General features: G+C 29.2%; 2 protein-coding genes across 2 annotated transcripts in view; one reads left to right on the top strand and one right to left on the bottom strand.

The window, feature by feature from the left end:
* The window catches only part of LOC148301510 (zwei Ig domain protein zig-8-like), a 334,565-nt gene extending 328,548 nt beyond the window's left edge, over nucleotides 1-6,017 (top strand). Inside the window, exons 6-8 of the mRNA XM_088273141.1 lie at nucleotides 1,170-1,289; nucleotides 2,663-2,860; nucleotides 5,207-6,017. Of these exons, the coding sequence (XP_088129267.1) occupies nucleotides 1,170-1,289; nucleotides 2,663-2,860; nucleotides 5,207-5,343 (455 nt within the window). The 3' untranslated portion in view covers nucleotides 5,344-6,017. The remainder of the gene's footprint in view (nucleotides 1-1,169; nucleotides 1,290-2,662; nucleotides 2,861-5,206) is intronic.
* Nucleotides 6,018-6,029: 12 nt separating this feature from the next.
* LOC148301509 (uncharacterized) overlaps nucleotides 6,030-14,247 on the bottom strand; it is a 46,237-nt gene continuing 38,019 nt past the window's right edge. Inside the window, exon 4 of the mRNA XM_088273140.1 lies at nucleotides 6,030-6,184. Coding sequence (XP_088129266.1) covers nucleotides 6,153-6,184 — 32 coding nt within the window. The 3' untranslated portion in view covers nucleotides 6,030-6,152. The remainder of the gene's footprint in view (nucleotides 6,185-14,247) is intronic.

The raw sequence follows: 14,247 nt of genomic DNA, 5'->3' as shown, positions 1-14,247 counted from the left end.
TGTTTCTTATGATCTTTTGTGTAATGTATAAAAATACATTTTAAAAAACTTAAAACAATCATATTTCTATTTATTATACATATATTAATAGATCTGTTGTCAATAAAATATGTACTTTCCATATGTTTAATATTCGTTCGCTTCCATAGTGTAGTGGTCAACGTATTTATCTAGCGCACCAGAGGTTCTGGGTTCGATTCCTAGGGGTCTCAAAATAAAACTTTTATTAAAAGTATTATCATATTAATATTTATTAAATAATGACCTGGACCGGTACATGAAGCTCCGGGTTGATCACCTTTCCTTCACGTATTTAACGATTAAAATAACACTGTTTCTATATGTTGCAGTGCCCTATGCACCATTGTCGGCGGAAAAGGGTTAGAAAAAGTGATTTCATAATATTTTTGAAGCAGTGACCCAATAATGCAATCTAAAAGATTGTAAACGCTAAGTGTCATGAACCGTCGAAAAGCGCATTGTTGTATTTAGTTTTTCGTGTATTGCTGTTATATTCATAATAAGTTAATAGATTTATATTATCCACTGACACTTCGTGATGGAATTGCATTTTTAATTTATTATTAGATTAAAACCAATATTTTTAGCTTTTCCACTTTTTTATTCACCACCAGTCTGATGATGTCGGTAACGACGAAACCCGGTCGCTAGTCAAATAAAAAAAGTGGAAAAGCTAAAAATATTGGTTTTAATCTAATAATAAATCATAATGAGTTGTTTAAAATAAAATTGTTTTTACAGTTGTCAAAAAGCTGTTTTAAAGTGATTTTTACTTGGCACAAGTGTATTTAAAACGCCATCAAGACAAGCAAAAAAAATGATGGAAAGTCAAACTTATTTACAAAAATAGTTTTTTACTTAGTGAATACCACTTAAGTGTATTAGTACAAAAATGCGGTGTTAAAATTTATGCTTAACGCATTAAAACAGGTGTCATAATAGATTTGACCAAAAGTGGTATTTACCAACAGCAACAACAAAAAACTGGATAGAATTACCAAAAAGTAACTACAAATCAATTTCGGAAAATATTTTCACTTAAAAATGACAGACAAAAATTATTTTCACTTAAAAACGACAACAAAAGGCAGCACTGCACATTTTGTAATACAGTTATATTCAAAGAATTTTTTTTCTCTTTGTTTCAGAGGCGAAAGCCAAGATCCTTGGCCCTTCAGATATATACGTAAAGGCAGGAAGTGCAGTTAGTCTCACTTGTGTCATCAGCCAAGGTCCACATGATTTGGGAACCATCTTTTGGTACAAAGGTATGAGGGTCCTGAAATACAATTTCTAAATAAATGAATGATTTGTGTGTTGTTCTCTGCTTTATGCGAATACTTAAATTATTTGGCCACGTTTTTTGCAAAAACGATAGAACACATATCGCTCACTCCTTTCAAGAACGTCATAAATAAAAAAAACTTGATATTTCAGGAGAACGTTTTTAAAGTTTAAATATAAAATAAAATGTATTAAAAATAAATATCAAGCCACTTATTGAACTTTTTACTGTGCATCAGATCTTTTTAGATAAAACCTGAAGGTTCATTCTCCATTTGAAAAATATTTCAAATATTTTTTTTAAATAATTATACAATAATTTTTCTTCAAAATGCAAACACAACACTTTCTGTTCTATAGCGGGTAAATATTGAGTTAAAAATATGCCTCTTTTGCTGGGATATAGTACATTTTTTGGGTATTCCAAAAACATGTACAACTGAAAATTGTCGATTTTTGATTAATGACGTTCTTGAAAGGAGTGAGCGATATGGTTTTCGTAGGCACGGTAGGACTACGAGTTATAGAAATATATCTAGATAATCAACCCTAGCATGGATGCTATAAGTTCTCATTTTTGCTGCTTATGATATGAGTCGAGCCACTTATATGTGCGATAAATATAAATCAAAATTGTAAAAAAATATTTGTTGAAAAATAAGTAGCATAAATTATATGTGTCTCAACGTGATATGAAACATCTGTCATTCCTCTTTATTTGGAAGAGGATAAATATCTGAGCATCCCAGGGGTTACAACCTGGCGTTTAGCTGACTTAAGCTATAACTTAATAAACTTAAATAAATAACTTTATAAATAACTTCATAAACTCATATTACGTTCACCATTATGTCCATTATTTGACAAAAAGAGTTTTATACAAAATGAAAATGGTTTTATCAGGCTTCTCCAAGATTGTTAAATAATTCGGGAAGAATCACATAGGAACAATAAAAAACATTAGTTAGACTCTGAAAATCAGTGTTTGATCTTAACATTTAATATATAAAATAAATACATAAATGTTTTGAATATTGAAAGCACTAACTTTGTGGATCATATTGATTTATTATTTCGAGAAATAAAAAGACTTTGTGTTTTGTTAAACCAACTAGTTTCGGCAACAACCTGTTACCCTGACCAAAAAGTCATAAATTAAACCCTGAAGAGGACAACAGGTTGTTGCCGAAACTAGTTGGTCAATAAAAATGTGAGTGGATAAAAACACAAAGTCTTTTTATTTCTCGAAATAATATTATAATACATAAACATTAATATGATAGGCTCCTGAAAATAATAATGTCAGATTTTCTGCATTCAGGGTTGCCAGCTGAAAATAACTGATAATACATTTCAGGTACCACCCTAGTTGAGGTGCCTTTGCAGCATCCAAACGATCACTCGGAGGCGTCCAGGGTCCTGGTGGAGTCTGAGTGGACGGATGCTCTGACGTCACGACTGCGGATCAGCAGAGCCAAGATCACTGACTCGGGGAATTACAGTTGTGTTCCTACTTCCGCGGGGGGAGCTAGTGTCAACGTACACGTTATCAACGGTAAAAAATATTTATACAAAAAATATTTTCAATAAAAGCATTGTTTACTTTTTTGTAGATGTAGTATAATATTTTCGCAATAATTTATGACGTATTTATTTTAACCACTTTTATCTATAAGTCACATGCTTATATCATCAACGATAAAAATAATATTTATTTTAATTTTTGTTTATTGAAAGCATTGTTTACCTTGTTGTTGAAGGTACTGAATAAAATTATCTGAATTTTACAATATTACAACAAAATCACGTAAAAAATTATACAATACCTCGATTGAGATAAAAAAAACATTTTCGATTAATCAAATGTATTTTCTATACTTTCTTTTACATAATAAAACTTATTACGTTTTAAAATCACTATAAATATTTTATTAGAACTCAATTATAATGTCCACCGGTTTCGAAACTAACCGCATCTGGATAAAGAAGCGGTTGGCTTCGAAACAAGTAGACATTATAATTAAATATTTTTAGTGATTTCAGAACAAAGTTACATTTCAATTATAAAATGGAAAATCACAAAGTTAGTGCTTCAAATATAAATTATAAATTAAAAAAAAAAAAAACTTTTTATAGAAAACCCAATTTCATCAAAATTCATCATCTCGATTCAAAGATAAAATATACCTGAATTCCTTGCTTTATAATACAGAATTGTCTACGTCACATTTTACGATTTGATTCGATCAAAGAAGCGTCAAATCCAGACACCCTATTCACTGTAAAGCTCAGGTTTAATCTCATGGAATTCCCCAGGCCTTTTGAGAATCACCTCCAAGACAATTGAGGGCATTGTTATAGTAATTTAAATCGATAAACACTCCTGCATACTATGAATTACTAGAGAATACCATAGGTTGAATATATTTGTTGAGTGATTTTCTGAAGATTATTTGAATAATTCTGTTTGTTGTATCCAAATTGTTTCGTTTGATTGGAGTAAATACTAATATGGATACTCTTAGGTTATAAGGATCGACATATCACTCACTCCTTTCAACAACGTCATATATCAAAAAGCGTTAATTTTCAGTTGTGCGTGTTTTCAGGATGCCCAGAAAATGTACTTTATCCCAATAAAAGCAACATATTTAAAACTTAATTTTTACCCGCTACAGGGCAGAAAGTGATGTTTTTGCATTTTGAAAAAAAGGTATTGTTTAATTATTTGTAAATAAACTTTATATTTTTCAAATGGAGAAAAAACATTCAGGTTTTACCTTAAAAAATCTTTCTCACAGTAAAAAGTTCAATACTTAAATATATTCAATACGATATTTTTTTAATAAATTTTATTATATTTTTAAACTTTAAAAACGATCTCCTAAAAATCAAGTTTTTTGATAAATGACATTGTTGAAAATAGTGAGTGATATATGTTGTTTCCTTTTAATCATGATATTTATATCTCTTTATAATAAATAACATGAGAATAACTATTTGTCAGAAATTATCATGTTTTAATACATGTTAAAATATCGTGAATAGATAAGTTTTATCTATTTTTGGATGAGTCTTTAAACGAAAAAAATACCAACCAATAATCAAATGTAATTTATATTTGAAGCATTAACATTGTGATTTTCCATTTAATAATTCAAATATAACTTGTTTTAAAATCACTAAATAATATACTGATTTTAAAACAAACTCACATATTTATTTTTAAATATTCAAATAATTTGTAGAAACATTTTTAAAATAAATAAATAAACTTTTGAAATTTGCGTCGTTACATAATGTCGAATTTCATTTTGGTATTTTTAATATACAAGGTGCATTTTTGTCATAGCATATCGTTTTTTTACTACTTTTGGTTTACTTAGTTATCTAATTTCTACTCATTTTCAAAATAATCTTGTTCTCTTTATCACAAATAATGAAAAAAGCGAGGAGTTTAAAAAATAATAGAATTTTTTTTTTATCTAAATAGGAATATAATTTTCCATTATAAGGTGATATGTATGTTTGTATAATATATTTTCATTCAAACCCTTATGCGCATCCCAATGGTGTATAGGGCACTGCATTATATAAACGCAGCGTTATCGGGATCGTCGAACACATGAAGGAAAGGTAATCAGCCCTCCGCTTCCGGTACCAGTCCAAGGTTATATTTAATAAATATAAGGGTGAAAAAATCACATATATTTATTTCACCTCCCCTGGGAATCGAACCCGGGACCTCCAGAACGGTAGCCGAGCGTGCTGACCATTACACTACGGAGGCAGACAATAATATATACTCGTATACAAACTCAGATTCTTATTGCTTATAATAAGATGTACATTTTTGTGTTGTTGTTTTAAAGGGTGAATTTGAAATATGCTCTTTTTTCAGGAGAACATCCGGCTGCAATGCAACACGGAAACACCAACACGGCATCCCTGACGACTTTGTCAGTCAATCTCATCATTTCTCTCCACTGTTCCATCGCATGTCTCTTCTCTTCAAGTTTCAACAACCGCATAAGCTGAAATACGCCCTAATAAGTTTTCTTACACAAATAAAAACTGTACATAAGAGTTGTCACAAAATTTCGACGTTAATCGTTGATGAACAATTCAACACAAACGTAGGGTAATAATAGAGTTAAAAATACAATAAATTTTTATCTGTATAAAAATTGTGATTTATTATTGAAGTGAAACACTCTTGTTTTAAATGTTTAATTGTGTAATTTAAGGAAATAGTTTAAGTGAACATAAATATTTTGTAAATATATAAATAGTATTGGAAAGGGTTTTTTTGTCATCTACCAATGTAATGAAATAACTTTAAAAAGTTTGATGCTGTTTTTTAAGTTGTTTTCAAGATTATTTTGTTAACTATCGATTATTATTACACTGTTGAGGAGTATTTTCCATATATTGTTTTCAAGATGAATGTTATACTATTAATCTATACTATTTTTCATTTTGAATTAACCATTATTTATTTAACCAGGTTTTATTGATATCTCAACACAGTTGATGGATATTTTGAAATGATGAAATGGAAGATTAATTATTTATTTACTTGGCTTTCAACGTGTCGTTGGATGGTTATAATAATCACTTTTGTACGCATGATTTACAACCATGCCACTGTTTACATTTCCACTATAATTAAGTGTTAACAAATTTTATTTTTTTTAATTGGATAATATAAACAGTTGTTTTCTTTGTAAACCACAATCACAGGGGCACTTCACAATTATTAAACTAGGTGGAAATATTTTTTGATATGAATTAGTAAACAAATTTGTTTTCGTTTTTTTTTCTGAAGATCATCTCAATGATTGTATCTAACTGCTGGTGGGAGAGCATGCCATTGAACCTGCAACAAAAAAGGCACGTTTAGTAATTAATGTCAGTCTAAGGTTTAATGACGGTTGATTTTTTATTCGAAAAGTGATTAAAAAATCATAAAACAACAGGCCGTAAACCCTGTAAATATCCAGATTTAAATCTACAACAGTTTTATATTTCCGCCTTTTAATATTCTTCATCTTAGCTGAGATATCAGTAAAATCTTAATAACGACTTATTTTTGGGTTTAATTTGGTAATTTTGTAGACACATTTTAAATATCAATTCAAACAGATTTTAATTTTGCTGTAAGCTAGTCAACCAAATTATTGTCCTCGAAAATAAACGACAAATTTTTTGCTGCTGTACACTTTATAACCGTAATAAATGGACTTATGTAGATTTTTTGGGAATGTAAAATACCGAGAGAGTAACAATAAAATGGTATTTATTTCAAACGTTTGATGTAATGTACCATCACGACACAAATTATGAACGGTCCATTCATAGTAATGTGCACCCATAAATTAAGGATATTTTCAGATTATTGGACTCTATTGTGAAGTTTTGTTTGAACAAATTGCTTTTTTGAAGTTTTGTTTGAACGAATGGAATTAAAGTTTTTTTATGATATTTGTCCGATTTGAGTATGTTAATTTATTGTTCTTATCATTATCACGAATGCAAAATAACCTAAGGGAAATAAAATTTTGTAATCAATTTAATCGGCAGTCACTTTGTGATAAATTATATCCATTTTAAATGTATGTTTTACCTAGTGAACACCACTTTTTCTTTACTAATATTGTGACATTTTCAAACACCGTATCAATTACTAGAAATAACATTGTTTGAAAATGTTGCAAAATGAATAGGAAACACTTGTCATAGTAGATTTTAAGAAAAAGTGGTATTAATTAAGTACAACATAAATAAACAAAGAAATAAATTATCACATATTATTGTATTTGTTTAGTTGTAAGTATAAGCAAAATGGTTAATCATTTTACGAACTCACCAATATCAGTTACTAATAATTTAAAGTGATTTACTATAAGTTACTTATTTCTAAGCTTAAATCTTTTAAAAACCTTTCATATTATTTAAATATTTAAAAGACTCACCCCTCAAAGAAAAACTAAAAAAATTACATTTAATAAAGCTCTCTTTTATCGCAATATTATTAAAACATGTATCAATATTTTTTTTAAACTAAAAAATATGTACTAGATTATTTTTGTATGTAAATATGTTACTTTTCATAAGATATAAGACCAAAACAATAACAATAATTTGATTTCTAGAATATGTTACATGTGTACACATTTTTTTCGTATTTTTTTTTTTAATATGGCATGAAAAAGATTATGAATTATTTTGCCATAAAAATGATTTAAAGAGGATAAAATCTATACGAAGTTTTAATCTTTATTTTGTATATGTTTATCTTCGCCAAATAATATTTTTCTCAAAATTAATAACAATTTACCAGGTTTTGTTTTATGTTATAACGTTATTTTTCTTTCTAATAATAAATTTATAATACTACATTTTTTACAGACATGTCAATATCATCTTATCTCTTAAAAGCTTGTAAGCCATTATACTTACCTCTATAGTTTACCAGTAAATTTTATTATTTGATTTTACATAAATTTTGTGTACTTGATATTTAAGACAAAAAATAAATCGCTTCGAAAAAACTCAGTGTGTACTTGAAAACATCTATAGTTCTCAAAACTAGTCGTGTAATAAATTGAAATGTGCCGGTAAGTCAATATTTATTGCTAATTTATTATTAGATTAGAACCAATATTTTTAGCTTTTCCACTTTTTTATTTGACCAGCGACCGGGTTTCGTCGTTACCGACATCATCAGACTGGTCCAGATGATGATGTCGGTAACGACGAAACCCGGACGCTGGTCAAATAAAAAAGTGGAAAAGTTAAAAATATTGGTTTTAATCTAATAATAAATTAAAAATGCAATTCCATCACGAAGTGTCAGTGGATAATATAAATAATATTTATTCCAATTATCTGTTTTTTTTTAACGTAAGAATATTTTTTTTCTCAACAAATGTAACAAATTATTAAAATATTATCAAGCACTAGTACCTAAAATGTTTGACTGACTTTCTTAACATCACGCAATTTTCGATTAAGATTCGATAATTCTACAGCAATTTACATCAGTAGTGTAAGGTAATGAAATATGTTTTTAAATATTTTTCACTGCTCCGTGCAATTTTTTTTTGTATTTTTTATTGAGAAATATTTGTTTTTTTTTTTATTATTTACAAAAATGCTTAAATGCCTTTAAACTAAAACCTTGAGCCTTACAGCTCATTTATTTACTCTCACTTTTTGATTTTTTAATATACGCGAATTTAAAACAAACTGTATTTAAGTATATGAAGAATTCAATACAAACTGTGTATTTAAAGAAAAAAAAATCTTATTTTTTTTATTTACTATCCGTAACGTAATGGTCAGCACGCTCAGCTATCGTTCTGGAGGTCCCGGGTTCGATTCCCAAGGGGGGTAAAATAAATAGAAGTGATTTTTTCACTGTAATATTTATTCAATATTACCCTGGACTGGTACCTGAAGCAAAAGGCTGATCACCTTTTTTCCATGTGTAAACAATCAAAATAACACTGCGTTTATATGATGCAGTGCCCTATGCACCATTGGGGTGCGGATAAGGGTTTTATTACTTTGGTGAGAATATTTTTTGTTTTTGTTTTTGTTATAACTAATTGTTTGAATCCAAAAAATAATATATAGTTTATCGAAAATAATTTATAATATTAACAAATTCACTTTGACACAATTTATAGGGAATCATGTATGTAAGACACTAAGTAAATTAATTTTTCACTGAAATTATGATAGATACCACAATTTGTAATGTATAAAAGAAATTGTAAATATGTAAAGAAATATTTTAAATGTAGAAGAATTTATGTCAAGAATTACGGAAATAAATGATTTAGAAGATACGTATTCGAGACTTTTCATTTATTTTTATTCCTTGCTCCTTATTTTTATTGCTTGTATCTCCCGTTTTCAGGATAAAACGCAAACTCGAAAATTACAAAATTAATTCTATAAGGATTTTTTGAATATTTTAAATGCATGTTGAAAAATATTTTTTTTCATAAAATTTTTAAATTTGTGGTAGATTTATTGCGTGTAAATTTAACGTTACGAAATTTTATTTTAATAGAACTGTATTAACTATCAAAAATCATTGTTTTTAATTTAAGAAAAAAAATGTAAAATGAAACTAAAATAAACTTAAAAGCATTTTTTGTAACAAAGGGAAGAAAAAAATACAAAAATTAAGTAGTGGCGTACTTTTTGGTGATAATAGAAGTGGATAAGCTAACCAAAATAATTTTTTTTTATTAAAAAATAAATAAATAAAAAATTACTTCTTAAGTATGTTTTGTAGTACCAAAAGGAAGAAAAAATACAAAATAAAGTAGCGGCGTACTTTTCGGTGACCTCATGATGAAAATTAAACAAAACTCGATTTAAAAAAAACATTAAAAAAAGTAAAAAGGATTGTTAATTATTTTTTGGGAATTGACGCCTTCAGAGTATAGAAGCGCATTTGGCTACCTTTCTGGCTTCGATTTCAATGGGCTAAAAATGAAAGTAAGCGATTTTTCAATCTGAAATCAATTTAAAATACCCAAGACTGGTACCTGAAACGAAGGGTTGATCATTTTTACTTCATGTATTTACCAAATAATCCCTTATTGATGAGAACACAACATCTTTACGATGCAGTGCTCTATGCACCATTGGGTGTGAAATATTATCATTGTTGAATTCTCGAAGGCGCCAACTTTTGATCTTTATTATTTTCTGACATCTCAATATAGATGAAGAAGAATATGAAGGTCTGGTCATTACGGGGCTTACGACCGTCAAAGGCTTGTTTAAGTGATCACTTTACACACGTGTAACATTCACCAATTCTACCATGATTAACAACCAAACTACTCAAATTCTTGGAACTTCAATATTTATAGTTCAATTTCAAAACGTAGTGTTCGTAGTGCTTGAATTATTAGAATTTTACTACAGACATCTATTAGTGAGATGAATGAAGCTTTTTATTGAAAAAAATATATCAGCCGAATTTTCGTTTTCATTGGTAAAAGCTTGAAAGACTTATTTATTTGCAAATGACCTACTTAAACTTTTCTTGGATTATTTGACCGCAAATAATCACAATCACATCAAGGTGCTAGATTTCGGTTAAAGAGAGCTTTAGTTATTTGAGTTTAAAACTTCGTTAATTTGAGTATTTGATTTATCCTTTATAATTTTCGCGGTGAAATTTAACCCCGAATTGGTTTATTTACTTACAAAGGGAAAAGCTTAATAGCTTTTGATCGAAAATTCTTCACGAGATTGCAGTGGTTAGTTAGGTTTTGGAGAAATACTTATTTTAAAATAAAAAATTAATTTATATTTCGTTGCACATAAAATAATTTTTTTACTGCTACTCGAAAAATAAACATAACTAACTAACCATCATGCCACTTCACCGCGGAAGTTGGTAGATAGAATAGAACGCCAAATTCTTATTATCTCGTCGTACATACCTGCCGATTATGCCAACTCCTGACCTGTCCACTTTCGAGTGTTGAGCTGTGGTCCCATAGTTGGTATCACGGACTCTCGATTCAGAATTTCTGAGTTCAAACCAACTCTACCACAATTTAATACCGCTTAAGCTGACAGAAATAATATGAAATTAAAATATTTTGGCAAATAATAAAAGCAAAAATATTTCTCTTTAATAAAAAAAAAGTATTTCGCATACTTGAAAATGCCAAGTTTTCCTCAGTCTTCTTCTGTTCCATTTAGCAACCGCATTTGGCTCATAAATTTGTTTCACCATTATTTTTTCACTCATTCGATTCACATGCCCAAACCCCACCCTAACACACCTTTCTTAATTTTATCGATAATTCTTATCTCAGCCATGCAATTCTTAGCCATTCATTCATTCCTTGTATCACTATTTAAACATCCATCATACAAATTTATATTATAGGTATATATGAAGAACGTTAGTTTTTATAAAATATTTATATTTTATTAAAAAAGCAATCATTTCAGCTAAAAATTATATCTCTCAACCTGTGAGTTTATCGACACGAATAATTTGAAGTGTATATATTTCTTCCTCTGGAGTTGGTTTTACCGTACGTTTAAACTATCGAACGTGCCGATGGTGGAAAACTGCAGATGAAATTTAATTTAAAAGAATAAATAAAACATAAGTCCTTGCTTGGAAAGAAATGCATCAATCTACAATACTCAAATATTTTTTCATTACTTACGTTTAATTTCAGATGCTGCTTGAAATAAGAGAAAAAAATTTAAAAGACACATTTGCTTTGAAAATATTTACAACATATTAAGTTTGTACAAATACTTGTTCACAAAAAGAAGTTATTTTTTATATTGCTTTTTGACATTGACGGGAGAATTTTTATCATCTCACCAATAGATGTGTCTAGTGAAGTTCTAGTGATTCAAGAACAAAGTTTCGAGATTGGTTAATATATTATATATAGAACTTCCAAGAATTTGAGAAGTGTGGTGGTCAACAATAGGTAGAAGTCTGGACATTTACGGGGCTGAACCAGCCTATGACGGTCGTCATCCCCGTAAATGTCCATACTTCCATATTCTTCTTCATCTTTGATGAGGTGTAGTAAAAAAATATGAAAATATTTGACTATCATCACTCTTATTTTCGCAATTTTGTTTTAGTTTGTTCAAACTCTCAAGTGTAAAATAATTTTAAATGTTAATCGGAATACTGATCTCTTGACAAGGGTTTCACTTTGTTTGTTTTTTTTTTGTATTATATTCACGAATGATCAAACGAGCAAAAAAAAACAATCAGCTTTTGACGCATTTAACAAATTTTGACGATCGGTGGTGTTATTCCTATATAAATCATACTCGATCGTTATGCACTGAGGAGATTTACGATCAAAGCATTACAATTTTCAAAGCAATGTGTGTTGTCCTACAAAGGTATTTAAAATATACTTGCAAAAATGGTCGTTTATTTTCACGCTTATTTATTTTTAATTTCGTATATAATGTGAAAATAATTCAAAATAAATATTTAATTTAAATGTTTCAAATAACCGAAAGTACAAAGTATTTTTTTAAAACTCCACTCTCCAACTATTTAAGGGTAAATAGGGTTGTTTGTGTCGCGGACTCTTACGTCAGAATTTCTTGGTTCGAACCCACTCTACCACAAATTGATACCTATTTCTAATAATGAGCCGCTTAGGTTTACAGAAATAGTATGAAATTGAAATATTTGTGTTAAAAATAAAAACTAAACTAACTAACTAACTAACCATCACGCCGCTTCCCCGCAGGGGTAGGCAGAGAGAATCGAACGCCACACCACTCTGTCTTTGCAAACATTCTTTGCCTCTTCTACATTCATGCATCTCCTCATACATACCCGACGATTATTACGACTCCTGACCCGGCCGCTTTCAAGTATTTGACATACCTGATTGTGCCAAGTTTTCCTCGGTCGTCCTCTGCTTCTTTTTCCAACTACATTCGCTCCATAAATTTGTTTACCGTTCTTTCTTCACTCATACGCTCCACATGTCCAAACCATCTCAACACACCTTTCTTAATTTTATCGATAATGCTTATCCTCAGCCTTACATTCTTTCTTTAAGTTATATATTCACTTTTTCTATTATTTTTATTCATAAGGTAATTAGAAAATTCAGAAAAATTATTATTATATAGGCACCTCAGATGTTCCTTAATTCTGATATTGAATTTACGCCATGTTTTTTCCTGTGTAAAAGGCTGGACAATGTGTACAATTCACTGACACTATTTTGTCGCTACAAAAATACCATCGCTGACCATTACCTTTTGAAGATCGATCCGTAATAACAGTCGTTATATCAACGATTTTCGATTAATTCTAAGAATTCTTGTCGTTATCAGAGAAAACGCTGCCTTTGTATAAGAGAATAAGGGTAGGTTTTCTAAAATTACCAATAAGTATTCCCCAAGAATAAAAGATAGGCTTTACTGCGTGACCGCCATACCAAAGTGCTCGAAATGAGACTTGTAATCGAAAAATTGGGCTGTGTTTTTCATTTTTAACACACCGAAAAATCAGGCACACATTTGTAAGATAGGAAAATTCGATTTTTTCAAAGAAAATCCTTCCGGGATCGCGAATAATTTTCTATCCTGAACCAATCGTCTACCATAAAAATGAATTATTTTTTATATAAGCTTTTAGAAACATTAATCTCGAGCCAAACCACCTATGTTTCTTATATTCTTCACAGCAATTTTCTTTTTTCTTACTGTTTGAGCAATTATTTCGAAAATTCTGAATAAAATAAAAATAAACGAAAAATTTTTAGATTATTTTTTATCTTTGATACATATCTTTGTAAATATTATGATTACATTAAATAGTTTTTAAATATTGGTACATCTATCAACATTATTAATCGGTTATAAGGGCTATTTTTCCGAATATTCTCAAACTGTCTTTTGTTTGTTTCTAAAATCAGATAATACGAAGAATTTATGTCTTACCATCTCAACATAGACGAAGAAAACTACTAAAGTCAGGGCATTTACGGGGCTTATGAACTGTCATAGACTAGTTGAGCGATCATTTTACACATGTGAATATAACATTCACAGTGCTACCTATGATTGACAACCACATTATTAATATTTTAGAAGTCATACATATATTACCAATCTTAAGACATTCCATGATTGAGTTCACAACAACCATCTATGATTAAATTAAGAACGCTTTTTTTAACAAATACCTTTTTTGTAAGCAAGATACGAAGTCGAATTATTTAACATACTGGGAAATGCCTGAAAACCTGATTTAAAAAAAGTGTACTGCTTATTATTGTATCAGTTAATTCATTGCAAGATCCTCACTGGATTACTTTATATACTAGGAGACGCATGAAAACCTGAATTTAAATTAGTATGTATTTAAGCTTACAATTCGACCAGTTATCT

The sequence above is a fragment of the Brachycentrus maculatus genome, unplaced genomic scaffold, assembly GCF_059751285.1.
Source record: "Brachycentrus maculatus isolate JH-2025_06_01 unplaced genomic scaffold, ASM5975128v1 h1tg000554l, whole genome shotgun sequence".
Lineage (NCBI taxonomy): Eukaryota > Metazoa > Arthropoda > Insecta > Trichoptera > Brachycentridae > Brachycentrus > Brachycentrus maculatus.
The sequence above is the reverse complement of the archived record's forward strand: the minus strand, read 5'-3'. Positions and strand labels throughout refer to the sequence as shown.